Below are 18,751 nucleotides of genomic sequence, written 5' to 3'. Positions count from 1 at the left end.
ATACTACGTATAAACCAAAAAGTTAGCCCCACAGACAGAGATCTAGTCGTCAAGCACGGATCAAACATTTCGAAAGGTACATATGGTTTAGAATCCAATAACTGCTTTAGATCCTGCTAAGAAACAAACTTCATATAACAAGTTCATACATGTATAGACAGTTTCGAGTTTTCTATGTACATATATAAATTGGGGTTCTCTAGTATTTAAGATGGGATGAGTATTTCAATAGTAAAATATTAGAGGCTTACATGTTTTTCGGGCAAGAAGAAGAATTTTCAACAGCCTCCTCCACTTGCAGGCTCGATTGAACTTAAAAGACCATTGCCTCTCAGTTGCATACAGTGTTCTTCGGCATCAGCTTGAGCACAAACAATGACCACTGCCATGCCATTTATGTGCGCTTCTTGCATAATGTTGACTGCATTGTCGACAGTCATTCCTGGGATAACCTTCATCAGAACTTGAACGACGTATTCTCGCTTGTTGAAGTTGTCGTTATGCAATAATACACGATATGGTGGTGCTGTCTTCCTGGCTTTTCTGAAAAAGAGAATGGAAATAATGACAATATCGTCGATATTATGGGAGTAAACGTTGTATTTCGACGTGTGACGTTTTAGTATTTTACGTGCTTTCAAGATATCTGATATACTCGGAAAAAAGACTTTCAGAATTACATGAGAGCATAATCAATACAATAAAATTTGAGTTTTACTGGTACCTCAAGTCAAATTCAGATTCACGTCCAGGAGTAGTTTTCTCAATGGTTGGCCTGTCTAACAATCCACCTCCTTTGCCCGGTCCAGCAGCAAATATTGTCACAAGACTTCCTCGATTAGTGTATTGTCCTTTGTAAAGTGAGTGCTTTTCTATAAGAATCATTTTAGCAATATAGATTACATATTTGAAGTAACAATCTAGATAAAATATAAAGCTAAAGTACTTCTTTCAACAAAAAAAAAGGTAAAGTACTTCATTTCTTGTCCTAATATGCCACATAACTTCTGATGGATACAAAATGACATGCAAACTACTAGACACAAAGTTGACAGCAGACATGTCCATTGGTGCCAATGGATATAGATCTCAATGTCGATCTCTATATAGAAATAAAAAATCTAAAGAAAATTTAAAACATAAAGATATAACAACTATATCAATGTTTCCTCAAGTAATTAGTTTTTCACTCAACTACAACAAAAACACAAGAATAAATCCTAGGTTCCATCCTTTTGCATAAATATAAACCCTAACTTTAGAGAGGAACTTGTAAAGCTAGTAGTTCCTATCAAGTAGCAATTCTCAAGTATCCGATAAAAGTAAACTAAAACAAAACAAAATAGGAAAGCTAAAATGAAGGGAACCCCCTAAAGGATGTGGTAGCTGTGGGATCCACTCGTGAGGTGATAGGCCACTTGCGTGCATATATAAATGGGTAAAACAATGGCAACATCAACATGAATACTTGTAGAGGCATATGTAGGATAAACAAATGTGGTCTTCTATGAATGTAATCAATTTTTTGAACATTGTCAAGCTTACATGAGTGAAGATTTTGATACTTACAGTAAAGATAATAATGTAATAAGAAATCATAAGCTACAAGAAACCTTCGAGTGGCAGAAGCTACTCAATATGGAGGCTTCCAATCAAGATTAAAAAGCAAAAGGTGCTAGAGCGAAGAAATGGAACTTATGTCCTTTGTCTACACGTCAGAAAAAGCTATGCTAGTTAGCGGAATTCTTTTTGCAATAAATTTGTTTTGAGCGCATAAAATTGTGCTTCGGGTATGTTTACTATGAGTTAGTGTAAGAAGCTCAAAAGTCAGTTTGCTAATTAAGACTGACAAGAAAATTTATTGGAATTAAGTTAATGAAATGAATTAATTTAAATGATGCACTAACAAGTAAAGTCTCAGAATTAGATGAAAACCAACCACATCTTCGAAATTGATGATGTTGGTTACTTGGTCGTGGTGGAAACAAGGAAAACAAAATCAAACAAACTACTCAAGACTCCAACCAATTGCAAGTTAAATACTTTACTTCTAAATCTTGGTAAAAGGTACTCCTGCACTCATGACAGCAAGCACACGTGCATGGATCATTTATTGATCAATTCAAGTGTTTCATTCTAATAAGTGGACATGGAAATCCCTATTATATCGATATTTAATTAAAACATTGCTTAGCAAGCTTTCTCCATGCAAGCTAGAAAATATGAGTTTCTCCGAAAACATTTTCAAGTATTGATGGGGAGCAGGGATTGGAGTAAAATTTGGTGACAGAATTTTACACTCTGGAATGGAAAATTTCATGAAAATTCCTTCTCAGAGTAGTTACAGTGTCAAGCCATCAAGGTTTGTTACAGTTGTGGAGATAATGCTAACACTAATACCTTGTAAGATGTGCATCCTTCAAGTTTAATCATCGCACAAATCACATTAGATTCAAAACAGCTTTACCAAAGCTTGATCTCTATGATCAAATTATATTGTTTCACAGCGACTATTGGACTACTTCATCCGTATCGCTGTGGAACTGTATTTAACCATTGTGCTTCCAATATACATATGGCAAGTGTAAAATCCTTACTGATCCACAATAAATATACACGAGTATTTACTAGTTTCTGCAGAGACAACTAAGAGATAACTCATGACTTGATGTTACGGCTCATAACCTCTTTAAACAACGCTAATAAATAATATAACCTTTACATTAAAGATTCAGGCTCTCCTAATCTTCAGGCTTCTAAGCTCTAAGATCAAGTCGTTTGATGAAAAAAAATTCCTTATGAGAATAATCATGGTATTTCGGCGGAATACCAAACAGCAACAAACCCAGTATTTGACGTGGCTTATGGCTAATCATAGGTTCTTGCGTATAAGAACGGATGTTGGAGGATCTTATAGCATAAGTATCACCGCAAATAAACATACCATATGGAATTTGAGCTGCAAATGATAGTGGAAGCCAGTGGTCTGCAATTAAATATAATCACATCCACTCAAAGAAAAGATAAAAAAATGTATTGTGGTAAATGACAAAGATAATCCTATGGGTAATTATATTTAATAGTTGATAGGGATTACCATTTTGAGACCTACACATATATGACAAACCCAATTAACAAAGTATTTAATCGTCCGAAATTGCGGAAGAAACAACATTATTAGGAGTGCATATTTGCAGTTAATGAACAATCTTATTTCCAAAGTTTGAAACATTAATATGAGGTTCAACACTGATTTTCTTATGCACTCGTAACAAATCAGGAATTCTTTATGAACAACTACGAAAAGGTGTCACGGTTGCTTCCTATTATAGTCATGGACTCGTCATCATAACGCGACAGAATGGACTTCATTAGCTACAAAACTTGCACGCCTTAAGTTGATGGAGATTTACATGTCATTGGGCGACAATTAAGGTTTAGCTAAAGTCAAAACCAATTGCTTAGCTAAAGCTTGTCAATTGCCATATGGAAAGCAATACTTCAAAATCTACAACGATAATCCCTATTCTATCCAAAATTCTAAATGCACTTTGAAGCTGCACATTCAGATATATGTCATGTTGGTCCTATAATACTAGAAATTCAAGTCAAAAATTTGCATGAAAGTGTTTCACCTCAAATTGGATTTCTGTTGGTAATGGTAACTCAACCGACAAGCTTATCAAAGTTAAACAACATAATATAATCCCTAATTTGTTACACCATATTGACTATCATTATGCCCTAAGTTTCAAACGTACCAAGATCAAACAGTTTCCTTCTATTTTCATTTTCAGTTAATCCAAACCTTGAAAAACACAACTTTTCTTCACAAAGACACTTCAAAATGCAAAAATTCAAGCCTTATCCTGCTATTGAAACTTACCAAAGAAATTTTTCGTTTAAGATAAGATGACAATGAAACCAAAACTTAAACATTCGTTTCCCAATTAGAACCACCTTAACAAACAGTTTAATTCACTCTGAAATCGATATAAGAATCGATTTGAACAAATTTTAATCTTAAAGAAACAGTTTGCTCAAAGAATTAGACGATTTAGTGAGAGAAACTAAGAAATTAAACAGACAAGTAAAGAAACAGTAGAAATGTGTGAAAAAAGGAGATGAATTAGTGGTTAGGGAATATAGAGAGAGAAAGAGACCTGGTTTGGTATTGAAGATTTGATTGGATGAAAGAGTAATTCTTCCACAAATCGCAGTTTCCATGGCTTCCGTCGTTTCTCTCTCTCTCTCTCTCTGTCTACTTACTGTTTTCTGAAACAAGAGGGAGAGAGAATTGGCACCTCAATTTATTTTCTCTGGCGTTTTATCTTTTTCATTTTTTTTTAGGTATAATTACCCCCTCTAGAGTGGTGGGTTACTCATTTGCAGCAACTATTTGGTGTATTTTGTGTTTTATCCCTTTTGTTTTGTACACCTCATCCAAAGAAAATGATTGAAGAAACTATAAGAGTATCTCCAATGCAACACTCAACAAAAACTCTAAAAATCTAAGTGTGAAAATTGAGTCTTTAAATGGTCTCTTTCCTATTTGGTCATTTAGAGATACTTTATTGTCCAATGCGATACTCAAGAGAAACTCTAAAAACCTATATTTTGGTATAAAATTACTTGATTAGCTTAGAGCATCTCCAATGCAAAACTCAAAAAGATCTCTATTCGTCATATTTGTCGAGTTCCAATTGAGATTCTCACTCGTAGGTGTCGAAAATAGAGATCCTCAATTCTTGTATGTCTCCAATGCAACACTCTAAACTCTTTTATTTTACTTACGTGTCATGGTTATTTTTGTAAAAAAATAATTAGTTATTTTGGAAATATACGAAGACTTGATTTCTATTGGTTGAAATTTAAATATTGATGAGTTGGACAATTAGAGATATCTCAAGAGGACACTCTGAAAATAGAGTGTCCTCTTGAGATATCTCTATTCCACTCTCGACACATCATCTTTGAGATCTTAGTTGAGTTTTGCATTGGAGATGATTTTTTAAGAAAAACTCAGAAAATCCTATGTGGCACTCCGAATTACTAAGATTGAGTTTTGCATTGGAGATGCTCTTAATGTGGCACTTAGAGAAACTCAAGAGAACACTCTAAATTTAGAGTGTCCTCTTAAGGATCTCTAAAACAAATCTTGACACATCATTTTAGAGATTCATATTGAGTTTTGCATTGGAGATGGATTTTAAGGAAAACTCTAAAAATTTCTATGTGACACTCTAAGATTTAGAGTTTGAGTGTTGCATTGGAGTTGCTCTAATAGTAAACTTACTCTAGACTTGAATTGGAATCAACTATTTATTTCGTGTAAATTCGGAGTAGACTTTGACTTGTAACATTACTCAATCTAAAATGTTATGCCAACAGGATTACAATATTTTTCTCAATGCTATTTGGCCCCAATAAAATTGGTTGACCATAGGCCAAATGTCGATGAGGATGGCTTCAATTATACAGACCATGTAGAGAGGAAAACGGTCTAACGGGGGCCAACCACATCAACATTCGCTCTGTGGTCAATCTCATATTTGGGGCCTAATAGCATTTTTCTGGATTTTTTTCACAATCAAATTTCAAGTGTTTTTTGAAGAGGGTAAAATAGATATCATTAATTGCAAAGGTTGCAACTACAAAGAAAAACAAAATTAAGAAATATAAGATAAGATTACATACAAATTAGAGCATCCCAACTAAATACCAAGTCCAGAAAAAGTGGAAATCTTTCATTCTTGGTTTGTACAAATAAAAAAGGAGAGTTTTGATCGAGATTATAAGATTTTAGGTATAATTACCCCCTCTACAGTGGTGGGTTACTCATTCGCAGCAACTATTTGGTGTATTTGTGTTTTATCCTATTTAATTGTACACCTCATCCAAAAAAATGATTGAAGAAACTATAATAGTAAACTTACTCTAGACTTGAATAGGAATCAACTGTTTATCGAGAGAGAGAGAGTTGATTTTAAAATGGCGACCGTTTATTTCGTGTAATGTGTTATGGCGACCGTTTATTTCGAGTAGATTTTGACTTGTAGCCTCTTCTCACATTATAGTATAAGGAACTTCATATGTCAAGAAATTGTTCTTATCAAACGTCTTTGGGAGAGTATTAGTGTCGACCAGGTCGTTTCGCTTGACAAAGAGCACACCTGTTTGAGAAGATGAAACCACTTCGCTTAAGGATATCAAGAGTAAGAAGATCTTGGAGATACAAACACTATAACTTTCAAGTGTTACTACATTCATTACAAACATGGATATATTATGGAAAAAATGCTCGAAAAACCCAAAATTTAGGTCAACCACTCAAAAATAATAATGTAAAAAAAACTCATTTTTTGAAAACTTTCCAAAATGTTGAGGACATATACAATTATGTTGTTAACAAGACAACCATCCGTTTGTAATGAATATTAAAGAACTTATTATCTCGCACCGTGGTGATATGGTTCTAATTCAGCGAAGATGGGAGAAGTATAATCTTAAAGAACGTCTGAAGATCCTTAAAACATTCACACAATGAAGAAAAAGCAGCTTCCATATTTATCAACTAAGTTAATCTCATAAACCAAACAAAACCCTAATTTCATGATTAAATTGAAGAAAATAAACTGCTCAAATTTGGTGAATCCCAAAAGCAATATCAATAAAATTTGTCTCAAATTCAAGATGAAAACATTCTTCCCTTTCCTATGGGAGATTTTATAGGGCCCCCTCATTTTTGTTAAAAGGCCCCCCTCAATGATAATTTACCATGTAAAATGGTTCATGGGGAGGCCTTTTAACAAAATTGGGGAGGCCTTATAAAACTTCCCTTTCCTATGGGAGATTTTATAGGGCCCCCTCATTTTTGTTAAAAGGCCCCCCTCAATGATAATTTACCATGTAAAATGGTTCATGGGGAGGCCTTTTAACAAAATTGGGGAGGCCTTATAAAACTTCGCTTTCCTATGGGAGATTTTATAGGGCCCCCTCATTTTTGTTAAAAGGCCCCCCTCAATGATAATTTACCATGTAAAATGGTTCATGGGGAGGCCTTTTAACAAAATTGGGGAGGCCTTATAAAACTTCCCTTTCCTATGGGAGATTTTATAGGGCCCCCTCATTTTTGTTAAAAGGCCCCCCTCAATGATAATTTACCATGTAAAATGGTTCATGGGGAGGCCTTTTAACAAAATTGGGGAGGCCTTATAAAACTTCCCTTTCCTATGGGAGATTTTATAGGGCCCCCTCATTTTTGTTAAAAGGCCCCCCTCAATGATAATTTACCATGTAAAATGGTTCATGGGGAGGCCTTTTAACAAAATTGGGGAGACCTTATAAAACTTCCCATTTCCTATTATCCCTCAAATTTTGAGATTTATAATAAAATATTGTTACGCAACCCAATCAGGACGCCGTTGATCCATCCGGCCCATCAGACCCATTCTTACGAGTAAGAAATTTCACCCCAATTCAGATTTCAGATCCATCTAGCCACGAAATTCTTAAGCAGATTTGAGTGAAAATCCGAATCAACGGTTGATATTGATTTGTTAGCTTCCTTAAGATTTGTGTTTCAGATGGCGAAGAAATCTAAGCCGTTGACATTGGATTATTCCCTCCCAAATTGGCCAAGGAACTCCTCACGTATCAATAATTCCTTCGGAACGTGCCAAAGTTAGACTTGTTAGATCAAAAACGAAGGAAGGGGAGAGAAATAGTCTTAACAGAGAAGTAAACAAAGAGACGGGAAGAGTTGAAACTTCAAAGGGACGGACCATAAAAAAGAAATGGTGGGATCCTCCTCCTCCTCCTCTTCATCACCTTATATCACTAAATCTCAAAAATGGGGTTATTTCAGAATCATCACTGGCACTATTCTCGGAGGGGTTCTAGGTTTCTATGTCATGCATCGTCTTGAAATCTCTCACAAGGCAATCTCTCTTTCTCTCTCTCTCTCTAAAATTCGATTAGAACTTTAATGAATTGATTATATTTTTTAGTGTTTTCAAGTCAATTCCGGAATGGGTTTATTTCAGAATTACATATTAAGTAAAGGGTTTTGATTATTTCTTGTTAATCACAGGAGAAGATGAAAGAGAGGTTGATCAAGTATGAGAAGGAACAAATGATTAAAGCAGCTAAATTAGAAGCAGAGTTGTCTGATAATAATTCATCTTAGGATCTTTTCCAAGCTTTGTTTTTTTTTGTTTTTCTCTTTTTTTTTGGTGGATTGATATTAGTTAGATTTATTTTAAATTTGGGGTTTTTTAGTATTAGTGAATGATGATGATGCTTCACTTCAACGAACCTGCGAAATTAAAAACTAAGAGAGTAAGTATTTTTATTTCTGGAATGTTTTCATCTTGAATTTGAGACAAATTTTATTGATATTGCTTTAGGGTTTCACCAAATTTGAGCAGTTTATTTTCTTCAATTTAATCATGAAATTAGGGTTTTGTTTGGTTTATGAGATTAACTTAGTTAATAAAATACGGAAGCTGCTTTTTCTTCATTGTGTGAATGTTTTAAGGATCTTCAGACGTTCATTAAGATTACACCTCTCCCATTTTTGCTGAATTAGAAACATATCACCACGGTGCGAGATAATAAGTTCACTTTGGTATAATGTCTTTGTAGTGGAAGTGTGAAACTTAGGTTTTTCTTTTTTGGAAACAGTAAGACTCGTACTCTGGTTTATCCAGTCGAAAGAAGTACATTTTACCAAAGTGAGCTTTACTCTTAACACTAGAAACTAAGTTGTCTATGCTCGCTAGACTTCGTAAAATGAATCTGCTTAGTGAGTCTCTTGAAGTTGTGGATGACAATATAAGCATATCGTGGCATTGCGATCTCTGCCGATGAAAAAGGAACACTAAAACACTCATCTTCATCAGATTGTTTTTGAAGAAGTTTTCACGTCTCATGATGCGGGCACACTAGAGCAGCTGAAAGAATTAAGTTCCAGGCGAAGAGCAATCGAGGAGTCTATTAATGGGACAAGTTTTACTACAGAGGCTATTGCTAGAGAAATGGCAGGAGGATTAACTTCAAGACATGAACAGGTAATGTCTCTTTTGACTTTGTTCAGTGTCTCCATAATTTTATACTTATTGTTAATTGAAATGATCGGCAGGACCTGTTGAAGTTGGAAATGTATTTGCCGTTGTTGGAAAATTTATTGGTTCATGTTGACATGGTTAGCGACAACTGTAAGATTGTTCGGTGGACTTCAGATCTCAATATAAGGTGGTCTAGTGCTCTTAGTGTTCCTAGTCTCCTAAATCTAATGGGGAATAAGTTCTTTCGCATTGATAATTTGCGCTTTGAGCTTGCCATGGCCCTTTTCCTTTATGGTGCTATATTGAGAGAGAGAGCCTCGGAAGTTCTATCTAAAGGAGGTAAAATCACGCTTCTTTCAGCTGTTAGCATGACGTTCTCTGAATTACATCCGATGATAATTATGTATTCACAAATTGCCCCTCCAGATCTAGTGAATTCCAGCACTCTTTTTAGGAAAGCGGCGGGTGTTTTTCAATATTTGTCTCAAGAGATACTTATCTCTCTACAGCTTGGATATGCTCAGGAAAGGCTGCCAGAAGCTATTCCATCTGTCTCCACCATTATGAGTCTTATTTGCTTGGCCGAGGCACAGGTTAGTCTTAATTATTTATAGTTGCATCCTTGTAGTATTTTCATGGGAAATTCTGATTTCACCCCGAATACATATATAAAAGTATTTTTATGTATATTTGGTATTTTTCATCTTCCTCGAGTTACTTTGGAGGAAATTTTGATTCAATGATTACCGAGATTGTAATCTTGATATAATCCTAATTACTGAGTAGGCTGTAGCTATAAGAAAAGCGGAGGAAAAGGGAAGCACCGATGGGCTCTTGGCAAAGCTGCATTGTGGAGTGGGACAACTACTTGATGAGGCTTGTGGTATTCTATATTCAAAAGCTGAGGAGCATAAAAGAATTTCACAGCAGTTTGAGGTATGCATTCAGTGACAGATTCTGTCTAATACGCAGATTTCTTCAATTGCTATTTCTTGATTTTCATGTGGAGTAAAATTCTCTTTTTTACTAGTACTACTTCAAGACAACATTTGGTACAATGTGTATTTGGACCTATGTAACATGGATAGCGGCACAGGTAGTCGTATCCGTCACATAGGTGTTGGATACGGTGAGTTGAAAGGCCAACACGAAGATATGAACTCCATATTTATTTTTCATAATTCTACATCTTACTTTCTTAATGTACTATTGCGGCATTAGTTTTCTTTTGATCTTTGTAGTTGGGTTGCCCAACCCACCCGAGTAACTTGAGGAACGGATAAGGTGTGGGTGTGGTCTTGGGCCACTCCCACTCCAAAATCTAGCTCAAGAGGCGAGGCATTCTTTCACACATAAAGTGACCGCCACACCCTCCCAAAACAGTGTTCGAATAACTCCAACATAGGAATGGGGTAGACCGAGCCGATCCCATGCTGCCACCCAGTATGAAGGATTTCCCACTAGGGGATTGGGATCGTAGGGTGGCCGCTCACTGTTACGGAATCGGGATCGTGGGGTATCCGGTCCAGTCTGTCCCAACTACTTACCTTTTCAATCCTGACTCTGTCGGATGCATGATCAGTTCTCCCATATTTAAGTCTTAGAGCAAGCAAGCACTTATTCAATACATACCCCATTGACATCCCATAATTGGATTGTCTTCTGTGCATTCTCTTTGTTGCCTGAGTTGGCTGGCTGACATTGTCTTGTATCTAACATAGGCATTACGAACCTATATAACGCAACAACGAACGCTCACCACTCGCACATATATATGATTGCTGGTGGATTTTTGCTGCAGGACTTCATATACCTATCCAGAACCTTACATGAATTAAAAAGCAAAAAGCACCAGGCCGATGCTTTGAGGATTGATGACCAAATAGGGTTAGCAATCGGAGTTCTTCGTTATGCATTGAATAATATGAAGGGAAAAATGCCGGAAAAAGAATCATGGCAGATAGTTTTGAGACAGGAGACAAAGAGTGCAGGTGAAATGCTTAGGAAACTAGAGCACGAGAATGGCTTTGTATGGCGTGACAAGGTCCCTTTCAATGTTAGTGAGTTGCCATTGCTTGAAGGCAGGAAGATTGTGACTGCCATACCTTACCAACCTCAGAGATGGGAGAGAAAACTTGTTTTCAGGATTTAAGTATGAAAGTGAAACCCATCATCTCTTCTTCTAGAAGCCAACTCAGATAGGCGGAGCTCGTAGTTTGATTCGTTGTCAGAACCTAGGTTAATCTCGCCTGTCCCTGCCCTGCTCGCAATATGGAATGTGGATTGGTTGGCAGTTACGAAGTTGGGTTTTCTTTTTGGCGCAATCACCATTATTGTTCAGATATTTTTTTCTCATATGTTTGATCACAACTCAAAATATGTAAATTTAGTTTAATTTTTTTTTTTTGTGGTTGAATACTTAGGGTTCGGTTTCTTCTCAAATTCGACTTTCTGGTTTGGGTTTGTTTCTTTGACCTTAACAAAGTTTGAGGTCAACTCACCTCTTATGATGTGTTTGTTAGCCTTTTTTTTTTTGTTGAAAGATGTGTTTGTTGGTCTTGATCTTGGAGAAATGAGTTTGGTTAGAAAAATATATTATGTATATTATCACTTACACTTTTTGTTTCATCCAAAAAGGTAGCCAAGATGAGCATGAACAACAACCAAAATCTTCTTGCTGCAGTTGTACCATAGTGCACTTCTGTTTTTGTTGTTTTTTGTTCTTTCTATTTCTTCTCACATCTTTTTTCCCACTCTTAGTTGCAACTTCATGTGTACTTTGTTTTTCTTCAATCTTCGAGGCACCTGCCACCGCCACCTGCAAATATCGACGACAATAACCAATGAAGTACTGGAACCGCTACACAACCCAATAATTCAACTTATTTCAAATGTTCATTCTGAATGATTGTTCAACACGAACCAGTCAGGTCTAAGTGGGCAAGAGACGATCGACTATACAGTAAAAAAACTAATGAACCTAAAAAGTTAACTTCTTAGAGTAAACATACCTTGTCTTTATCAAAATAAATTTTGAATTTTGAATCACAAAATGGTGAATCATCTTCATCATCTTCACTAGCCTTTTTAGATGATCTTTCTTTGACAGAAGGAGATGAAGTAGGACTTATTGGACTGCTTGATGGACTAATATTAGGTGGAGTACTTTGAGTCCCAACATCTCTTTTCATCATATTATCTTCCTTCTTTATCTCCTCTGCATAAATATCCCCCACATCAAAAAGTGATTAATCTTGATAATGATGATAGCTAGCTTAACCCATGTTTGGATTAGCTTAAACTAACCAAAACCAAACTCTTTATTTATTTTCAATAAAACTACAAATTTACAAGAAATATTTTGTATTACAATTATTAAGAACTGATTGACAAGATGTATTCTTTTTCGAAAAAACAAGCTAATTTTTTCGGCTAATAGAAAAAAAAAATGTAGAAGCGAGTATAGAAAATTGGTTTGCGTGTAGCATTACTCCATTTTAAAGCGTAAAACATTTGAAATAAGCTATTCGAAATTAGGGTTAAGCTCGTAAAGGAGAAATTAAGAACAATGGGTAAAAGTTCAAACCTTTAATTAGAGCCTTAACCTCATTTGCTTCTTGTTTAGTCATGGATGGGTTTGTTTGCTCAAAACTAGGTTTAGGAGAGGATGAGGAGTAAACTAGAGGTCCAGAAAATGTATATCTGGGTTTAAATCTAGTACTATTAGTAAGAATAGATCTTCTTCCACTTAATGGTTTTGATGATAAACACTCAATTGGAACTTGTCCTGAAAGTGGATTAGAGATATACTTTTCTGCTTCATTCCATTTAGAATTCAAAGATAATCCATTTGATGGTGATGGTGATAAACAATCCAAAACATTATATCTTGATCTTACCTGCAAAGCTAAAAATCTCAAAACCCAAATCCTAATTAATTCATAATCCACAAACTTAATTAACTCATCATAATCTTTAAAATCTATTAGTCCCTTGATATTTATATACTAGTTACCATTTAATTAACTCACCATTTAGAGCATTTGTAAATGAGTAAGTAGATGGATCAATCTCATCTGGATACCATAAAAAAAGATGTTATTAGATTAGCATGGATTTATTCATGTTTCCTTGTATCGAAGTTAAGAAATGATTTAATGAACTCGAGCTCAAACTATTATATTTCAAGATTGAGCTAATATTTGTAGATTTTCACGTGATACACCTGAAAGCACGAATATTCCGTTGTATTTCATGAAAATTTATAGTGTATTAGCTCGAAGTTGAACTTTGATGTTTGAGCTCGAGCACGTTAAATCAAGCTTCGAAGAAGTCCAATAAACAAGGATAATTTAATACAAAATTTTGGGTTGAAACCCACTTTCACCTTGTTGTATAAACAAGTGGAAAGGGAGATTTAATATAAAATTTGGATCAAAACCCATGTTTAAGTTCTCTCAAGAAAACAAAGGGAAGAGAAATAAGTAAGTGTATTAAGAACTTAATTAAGAATTTATATGATAATAATACCTTTTTGAAAAGAATAGCCAGGAGAAGAAGCAGTACTAGAAATGATTAAATTTGATCTGAATGATGGTCTTGTTTCTTCTCTAAAACTTGTAATGTTTGAAGCTGAAAACCTTTTTGATGACTTTGTGTTTTCTCTCTTGATAAACCTATTATTATTATCCTTCAAACCATTTTCTCTTGAATTTAGTCTTGATTGTTCTTCTCCTCCTGCTGGAACACTAGTACTCAAAGGTGTTTTTTGTTCCATGGGTTTAGATTAGAACATAATACTAGTCACAACTATATTATGTCTAAAACACAAAGAAAAACTAGTTCTCTCTCAATTATATTTTTGTGAATGGAAGAGTCTTTGGGTGCATGCCTTTGTTTCCTAAAGGTCTAATGAGACATATAACTTCCCTAAAGGCTAGGAGAAAGAACCTTAAACAGGTCAATAGGTTTTTTTTTGTTGAAGTAGGTCAATAGGTTATGGTAACAAACTCTAAGAGCAATAAATAAAAAAAAATCATTTACTTTATTTAATACATATACCTAGAGTTAGGAAATGAGTCGAGCGCGCGGATAGGCCTACGGGCACTATTGGCATCTGCTGGGGAGGATCAGGAGTTCAGGACCATCAAGCACATTAACCTTTTGAACATGAGTGCAGTTGGGCAGACTCGGGCGGGTACTTAACAAAATCTGAGCGCCATTGACCGTCCGGGCCTGCCTCAAACACCAGGCATCTCGAGTATCGAGCTCATTGGGCTCGGGTGTTAGCTTCACACAAAATCTAAATTAGCTTCCCGGAGGACTAGCCGTGATGCCACCCAAATGATATACCTTATAAAGCATATGAGGAAAATCTAAAGAGGTAACTAATGTCTTCAAGACTCAAATCCATGATCTCTCCATATTTTAGAAAATTGCACAAACACGGAGCTGCAAATCCATGTACACCAACATGTCATTTGGTACAAAATGTTTCTTTTGCAAATAATTGTCTAGCCATGGCTTTAGAGTTTTTCATCTGCTACTCCTCGTGATAGTTTAACCGAAATAATGTGATTACACTCTTATCTTGTAGCACGTTCTCTAATGTGATAATGATTTGTGCTCATATTTTGTGCATTTGATAGATTATGTGATGAAATTGTTCAGCTAGTCCGGTCATAGATTATTTTTTTTATATGTTCCTAACTTTAAAACACAAAAAAATTTACACACATTACCCACCATCTTAGTTGTGGTGATGAAGAAGGATTGCTATCAAGTGAAAGAAAGGCTCTCTTCATATGATCCATCTATAAGATTTTAATGACATCCCTCAGATTGATTGATGTCATTAGTGCTAGGGTTTCATGAAAGTGAGAGAGGCCTTAGACCTTTGGCAATGTCTTGTCTGTCCTATAACCTACATGTCTACTTTATTTAAATATGTATGTTATCTCATTTTCTGTTTCAAAGTGTTGTCTTCTTGTTCTTTTAGTTATTCTCTGTCACAAAGTTAGTGTTTTGTGGCAGTTAAATATTGAAAGTCATTTACTTTTGTTGTCCTCAACCAAATTCCACTTGGATGAAATCTACATGGTGATGACCATCTAACTAAGTAAGAAGCACCCACCTTATGGAATGGTTACCAAATTAGTTTCTATCTTTTAGGTTTTGTACTGAGAATTAAACAGATAAAGAGGTTTAGTCTTCCACTACAGAGGTCAAGTGTTCGAGGCACTCACAGGCCAATAACTTTCGGTTAGAGTGGTAAGAGGTTTAGTCTTCTATCTTAGAAGTCAAGAGTTCGAGACACACAGACAATTCAAAAATAAAAAATATCACTGAGTAAGTTACATGAGCAGAAGAAAAAGAGAAAAGGGAAAAAGAGAAGAGGGAAAAAGAGAAGGTACTTCGAAATAGTCCCATCATGGGTGATAGGATCTACCGGGAAAAGCAGAAAACCATATGTTTGATGTTTTGAAGTAATCTAATTTGGTCCCATGAAAAGGACTATTTCTCAATTATGAGATTCTGTTTCACTCCCTTACAACCACAAATGAAAATTACCAATACAAACAAAATAATCATTCAAACAAAGAGAACCCCTTTTTATTTGAGACAAAAATGATTAAGTGATGGAAATCTCTATCCTTTAACAAAAAAAAAAGTGATGGAAATCTCAGCTGAAAATGGACCCAATTGGGAATGGATGGCCAGGATGAGCCATACGTATCAATCTCCAAAATGAATGATTCATCTAGACCGTCGATCATACGTTTCTGCCCATTGTGGGTTGCCTTCTTGGCTCTTCTTTTAGCTTTGAATTTGAAAAGATCTTTATCCCTCCTATTTATTTCCTTGTTTGGTTCTTTTGGGTAATTTGAGGGTTTAATATTCAAAGGCTCATTCATCACTTCATTATTACTTAATACATTTCCTTGAACAGTCTTAAATTATAATCTCATAATGGATAGTCCAAATGGCAACATCATAATGATGAGAAACTACGACAATTCGTTGTACATCTTTTTTTTTCACATTGATAAACCGTATATAACTAATAAATACGAAAATTAGTTGTACATCTGTTTCTTTTCACAAACCCTACAATTTGTATGAATCAAACACCAAAATTGTTAGAGAATACATGTGACACTTTATCTTTTCGTAAGGAAAATAATTAATGATGTTTTATAAAGTATTTCTCTTTAGTACCTATTCCCTTTTCAACATGTGATGTTGCAAAGACCATGGTTGGTGGCATGGCAAGAGCTAGGAGTCACGGGCAAACACTTACGTTTGACATTATCATATCTATGTCCTACAATTTACACTTTACATTTTCTTTAGGTTTCGGGTGAGGACGTAGTCACATTCGTCAACTAATATTGTGGTATCTTATGACCAAGTAAATATATAGCTTTCCTACTCTTAGCCAAGTACAGGTGCTCGCTGCACCTACTAAAAGGACATGTGCAAGTTTAAAAACTTTCATATGTGAGGGACAATATGGCGTGAACAATGTGAAGCTCATGGCCTAGTACGTGATGTTTGTAGCCTTCGTATAGCTTTGATTTTCTCGTGAACTTAATATGGAGTTATATTCAAAGACATGTAGGCTCAAAGAACATTAGACACGAAGAGACGTGCAAGAATAGTCCAAATGGATAAATTCATGAAGAAATAAATTATATGTACTGTAATCATACTCTTACTAATGATGTATCTCTTTCCAACAAAAAAAACGCGCAGTTATTGTTGGAATTAAGAAATATTATATATTATACTATTAGATTTAGGGATATATCTTTTTTGTATTGAATTAGAGATATATCTTATATATAAGTATATATATATCTTATATAATTTCTGTTATTAGGTTTAGATATATATATATATTTATATATATATATATAATCTTATCTTGATTTTCTAACCATACTTATCTTGTAACTAAGTTATATAACCTTGTAAATACAAAATTGAAATATATGAGAAGTTATGAATTCAATTTGGTATCAGAGCCTATTCGGATTCATACTTCAATTCTCACAATTCTGGTGACATTCCAGCAACCTTCTTGCCCTTTTCAATCCAGCCGTATCTCTGACAGTAGTGGATCATCAAATATGAAAGAGGAAGTTAATATATATATTTTCTCTTCTTCTACTCATAAAGTGAAGAAACTATCAAAAGTGGCTACATCAATATCTACTTCAGAATTTGAGAACTTTACTCTTTCTCTCTGAAAATATCAAAAGAAAAGGAAAAACATCTTCTTCAACAGTCATAACTTTTATTCAAGAAAGTCCTGATATCTCTATTATCTATAATACTGTTTGGTAGTTCAATATTGCAGGAACATTTTAAAATGTGTGTTCTGTTTAGTTGTGTTTGAACTTGGAGGATATATGTCATCTGTTCATTCTCATAGTAGTTTTGTTGCTCAACTAGATTACGTCGAACTTCAATCCCAAATTGATAAACTACAGTTGTGTTTGGACTTAACACATACTTCTAAATCTATGGATGCTACCACAGTTGGTAATTATGTCGCTTTTCATGGTAAGTCGGACCACCCTACTTGGATTTTGGATTCAGGAGCCAATAATCATATGACTGGCAAGTTATCTACTTTTACCTCAGAGGCATTCCCGTTAATCAAACTGTTAGTATTGCAGATGGAACCTCCATGCTTATACGTAGTCAAGGAAATGCTCGTTTATCCTCCAATATTACCTTAAATTCAGTCTATTGCGTCCCAAAATTTGCTTACAATCTTTTATCTGTTAGCCGTCTTGCAAAAAAACCTAATTGTGTTGTTATTTTCTTACCTGATTGTTGTGTTTTACAATATTTGATTTCGAAGAAGATTCTTGGCACAGGATATGAGCGCGATGGACTCTATTATTTTGGTGAGCCTTTGACGCCTATGATATCTCAATCTAGTCTGCAAGCTTCTATTTTACCTGGTTCGAATTCATCTCAATGTTCTCTAAATTCTTTAGATTTGTGGCATGCACGTTTAGGACATGCAAACTTTCAATACCTATGTTGGTTATTTCCTTCCCTTCATAAAGCTTGCAAGGATTATAAGTTTAACTGCGTAGTTTGTGAATTATCAAAACATACTCGTACCACGTATATCCCTCGTATGCTTCGTGCACCTAGAGCTTTTTATCTCATCCATTCTGATGTGTGGGGGCCTTCTCATGTGACAGCTATGTCCAAACATTGTTATTATGTGACATTCATCGACGATTACACTCGTTGCACATGGGTTCATTTGATGAAAACAAAGTCTGAAGTCTTCACTATTTTACTAATTTTCTTCAATTAATAAAAACTCAATTTAACACAGTATTTTGCAACATTAGATCTGATAACGGTGGGGAATACCTAACTAATGAGTTTCGGTCTGAACTTAACAAAAAGGGTCTTCTTCAACAACTTACATGCCCTTACACTCCTGAACAGAATGGCGTGGCAGAACGAAAAAATCGTCATATTATGTCTGTAGTACGTTGCATTTTACGTGGTATGAATGTTCCTAAGAAATTTTGGCATTTATCAGTGCTCACTGCAGTCTATCTTATAAATCGAACTCCTAGTAGAGTATTAAATGGAAAGACTTCTTTCCATATTCTCCAACCGAATAGCACACTATTTCCTATCTTACC

General features: G+C 35.1%; 4 protein-coding genes across 6 annotated transcripts; 2 read left to right on the top strand and 2 right to left on the bottom strand.

The window, feature by feature from the left end:
- Positions 1 to 86: 86 nt before the first annotated feature.
- LOC147552978 (Ribosomal protein L12/ ATP-dependent Clp protease adaptor protein ClpS family protein) lies at positions 87 to 4,354 on the bottom strand. 3 transcript variants are annotated; one of them, XM_086669512.1, is made up of 4 exons: positions 4,164 to 4,324; positions 2,945 to 2,986; positions 725 to 872; positions 87 to 543 (listed from the first exon to the last, which is right to left on the bottom strand). In XM_086669512.1, the coding sequence occupies exons 1-4, from the start codon at positions 4,225 to 4,227 to the stop codon at positions 279 to 281; spliced, it is 519 nt and encodes a 172-aa protein (XP_086525638.1). In that variant the 5' UTR covers positions 4,228 to 4,324; the 3' UTR covers positions 87 to 278. The 3 variants fall into 3 exon arrangements, with proteins under 3 accessions (XP_086525638.1, XP_086525640.1, XP_086525641.1); XM_086669514.1 differs by lacking the exon at positions 2,945 to 2,986 and having other exon boundaries at positions 4,164 to 4,354; XM_086669515.1 differs by lacking the exon at positions 4,164 to 4,324 and having other exon boundaries at positions 725 to 2,510; positions 2,696 to 2,986.
- A 3,338-nt stretch (positions 4,355 to 7,692) lies between these two features.
- LOC147552977 (ATP-dependent helicase/nuclease subunit) lies at positions 7,693 to 8,227 on the top strand. Its single transcript, XM_086669511.1, has 2 exons — positions 7,693 to 7,940; positions 8,093 to 8,227. Exons 1-2 carry the CDS (start codon positions 7,797 to 7,799, stop codon positions 8,186 to 8,188), a joined length of 240 nt encoding a protein of 79 aa, XP_086525637.1. The 5' UTR covers positions 7,693 to 7,796; the 3' UTR covers positions 8,189 to 8,227.
- On the top strand, positions 8,214 to 11,659 carry LOC147552976 (Endosomal targeting BRO1-like domain-containing protein). Its single transcript, XM_086669509.1, has 6 exons — positions 8,214 to 8,340; positions 8,904 to 9,071; positions 9,143 to 9,407; positions 9,495 to 9,661; positions 9,855 to 10,004; positions 10,870 to 11,659. The coding sequence occupies exons 1-6, from the start codon at positions 8,290 to 8,292 to the stop codon at positions 11,218 to 11,220; spliced, it is 1,152 nt and encodes a 383-aa protein (XP_086525635.1). The 5' UTR covers positions 8,214 to 8,289; the 3' UTR covers positions 11,221 to 11,659.
- LOC147552975 (uncharacterized) lies at positions 11,646 to 14,466 on the bottom strand. The gene is made up of 5 exons (XM_086669510.1): positions 13,599 to 14,466; positions 13,100 to 13,144; positions 12,655 to 12,975; positions 12,080 to 12,285; positions 11,646 to 11,886 (listed from the first exon to the last, which is right to left on the bottom strand). Exons 1-5 carry the CDS (start codon positions 13,843 to 13,845, stop codon positions 11,680 to 11,682), a joined length of 1,026 nt encoding a protein of 341 aa, XP_086525636.1. The 5' UTR covers positions 13,846 to 14,466; the 3' UTR covers positions 11,646 to 11,679.
- Positions 14,467 to 18,751: the final 4,285 nt, after the last annotated feature.

Source organism: Eschscholzia californica, unplaced genomic scaffold, assembly GCF_041429995.1.
Source record: "Eschscholzia californica isolate CP2 unplaced genomic scaffold, dmEscCali1.0.p SCAF_3, whole genome shotgun sequence".
In the NCBI taxonomy this organism is placed as follows: domain Eukaryota; kingdom Viridiplantae; phylum Streptophyta; class Magnoliopsida; order Ranunculales; family Papaveraceae; genus Eschscholzia; species Eschscholzia californica.
This window is presented reverse-complemented; position numbering and strand designations above follow the sequence as displayed.

Excerpts from the sequence above, each read along its gene's own strand:
- LOC147552975 (XM_086669510.1), bottom strand. The coding sequence starts at position 13,845 with ATGGAACAAAAAACACCTTTGAGTACTAGTGTTCCAGCAGGAGGAGAA. Across the intron at positions 12,976-13,099 it reads ATTTACAAATGCTCTAAATG|CTTTGCAGGTAAGATCAAGA; the intron begins GTGAGTTAATTA and ends TGAGATTTTTAG. Across the intron at positions 11,887-12,079 it reads TTTATTTTGATAAAGACAAG|GTGGCGGTGGCAGGTGCCTC; the intron begins GTATGTTTACTC and ends CGATATTTGCAG.
- LOC147552978 (XM_086669512.1), bottom strand. The coding sequence starts at position 4,227 with ATGGAAACTGCGATTTGTGGAAGAATTACTCTTTCATCCAATCAAATC. Across the intron at positions 2,987-4,163 it reads AATCTTCAATACCAAACCAG|ACCACTGGCTTCCACTATCA; the intron begins GTCTCTTTCTCT and ends ATTTAATTGCAG. Across the intron at positions 544-724 it reads GAATCTGAATTTGACTTGAG|AAAAGCCAGGAAGACAGCAC; the intron begins GTACCAGTAAAA and ends TCTCTTTTTCAG.
- LOC147552976 (XM_086669509.1), top strand. The coding sequence starts at position 8,290 with ATGATGATGATGCTTCACTTCAACGAACCTGCGAAATTAAAAACTAAG. Across the intron at positions 9,662-9,854 it reads TTTGCTTGGCCGAGGCACAG|GCTGTAGCTATAAGAAAAGC; the intron begins GTTAGTCTTAAT and ends ATTACTGAGTAG. Across the intron at positions 10,005-10,869 it reads GAATTTCACAGCAGTTTGAG|GACTTCATATACCTATCCAG; the intron begins GTATGCATTCAG and ends TTTTTGCTGCAG.
- LOC147552977 (XM_086669511.1), top strand. The coding sequence starts at position 7,797 with ATGGTGGGATCCTCCTCCTCCTCCTCTTCATCACCTTATATCACTAAA. Across the intron at positions 7,941-8,092 it reads GTCTTGAAATCTCTCACAAG|GAGAAGATGAAAGAGAGGTT; the intron begins GCAATCTCTCTT and ends TGTTAATCACAG.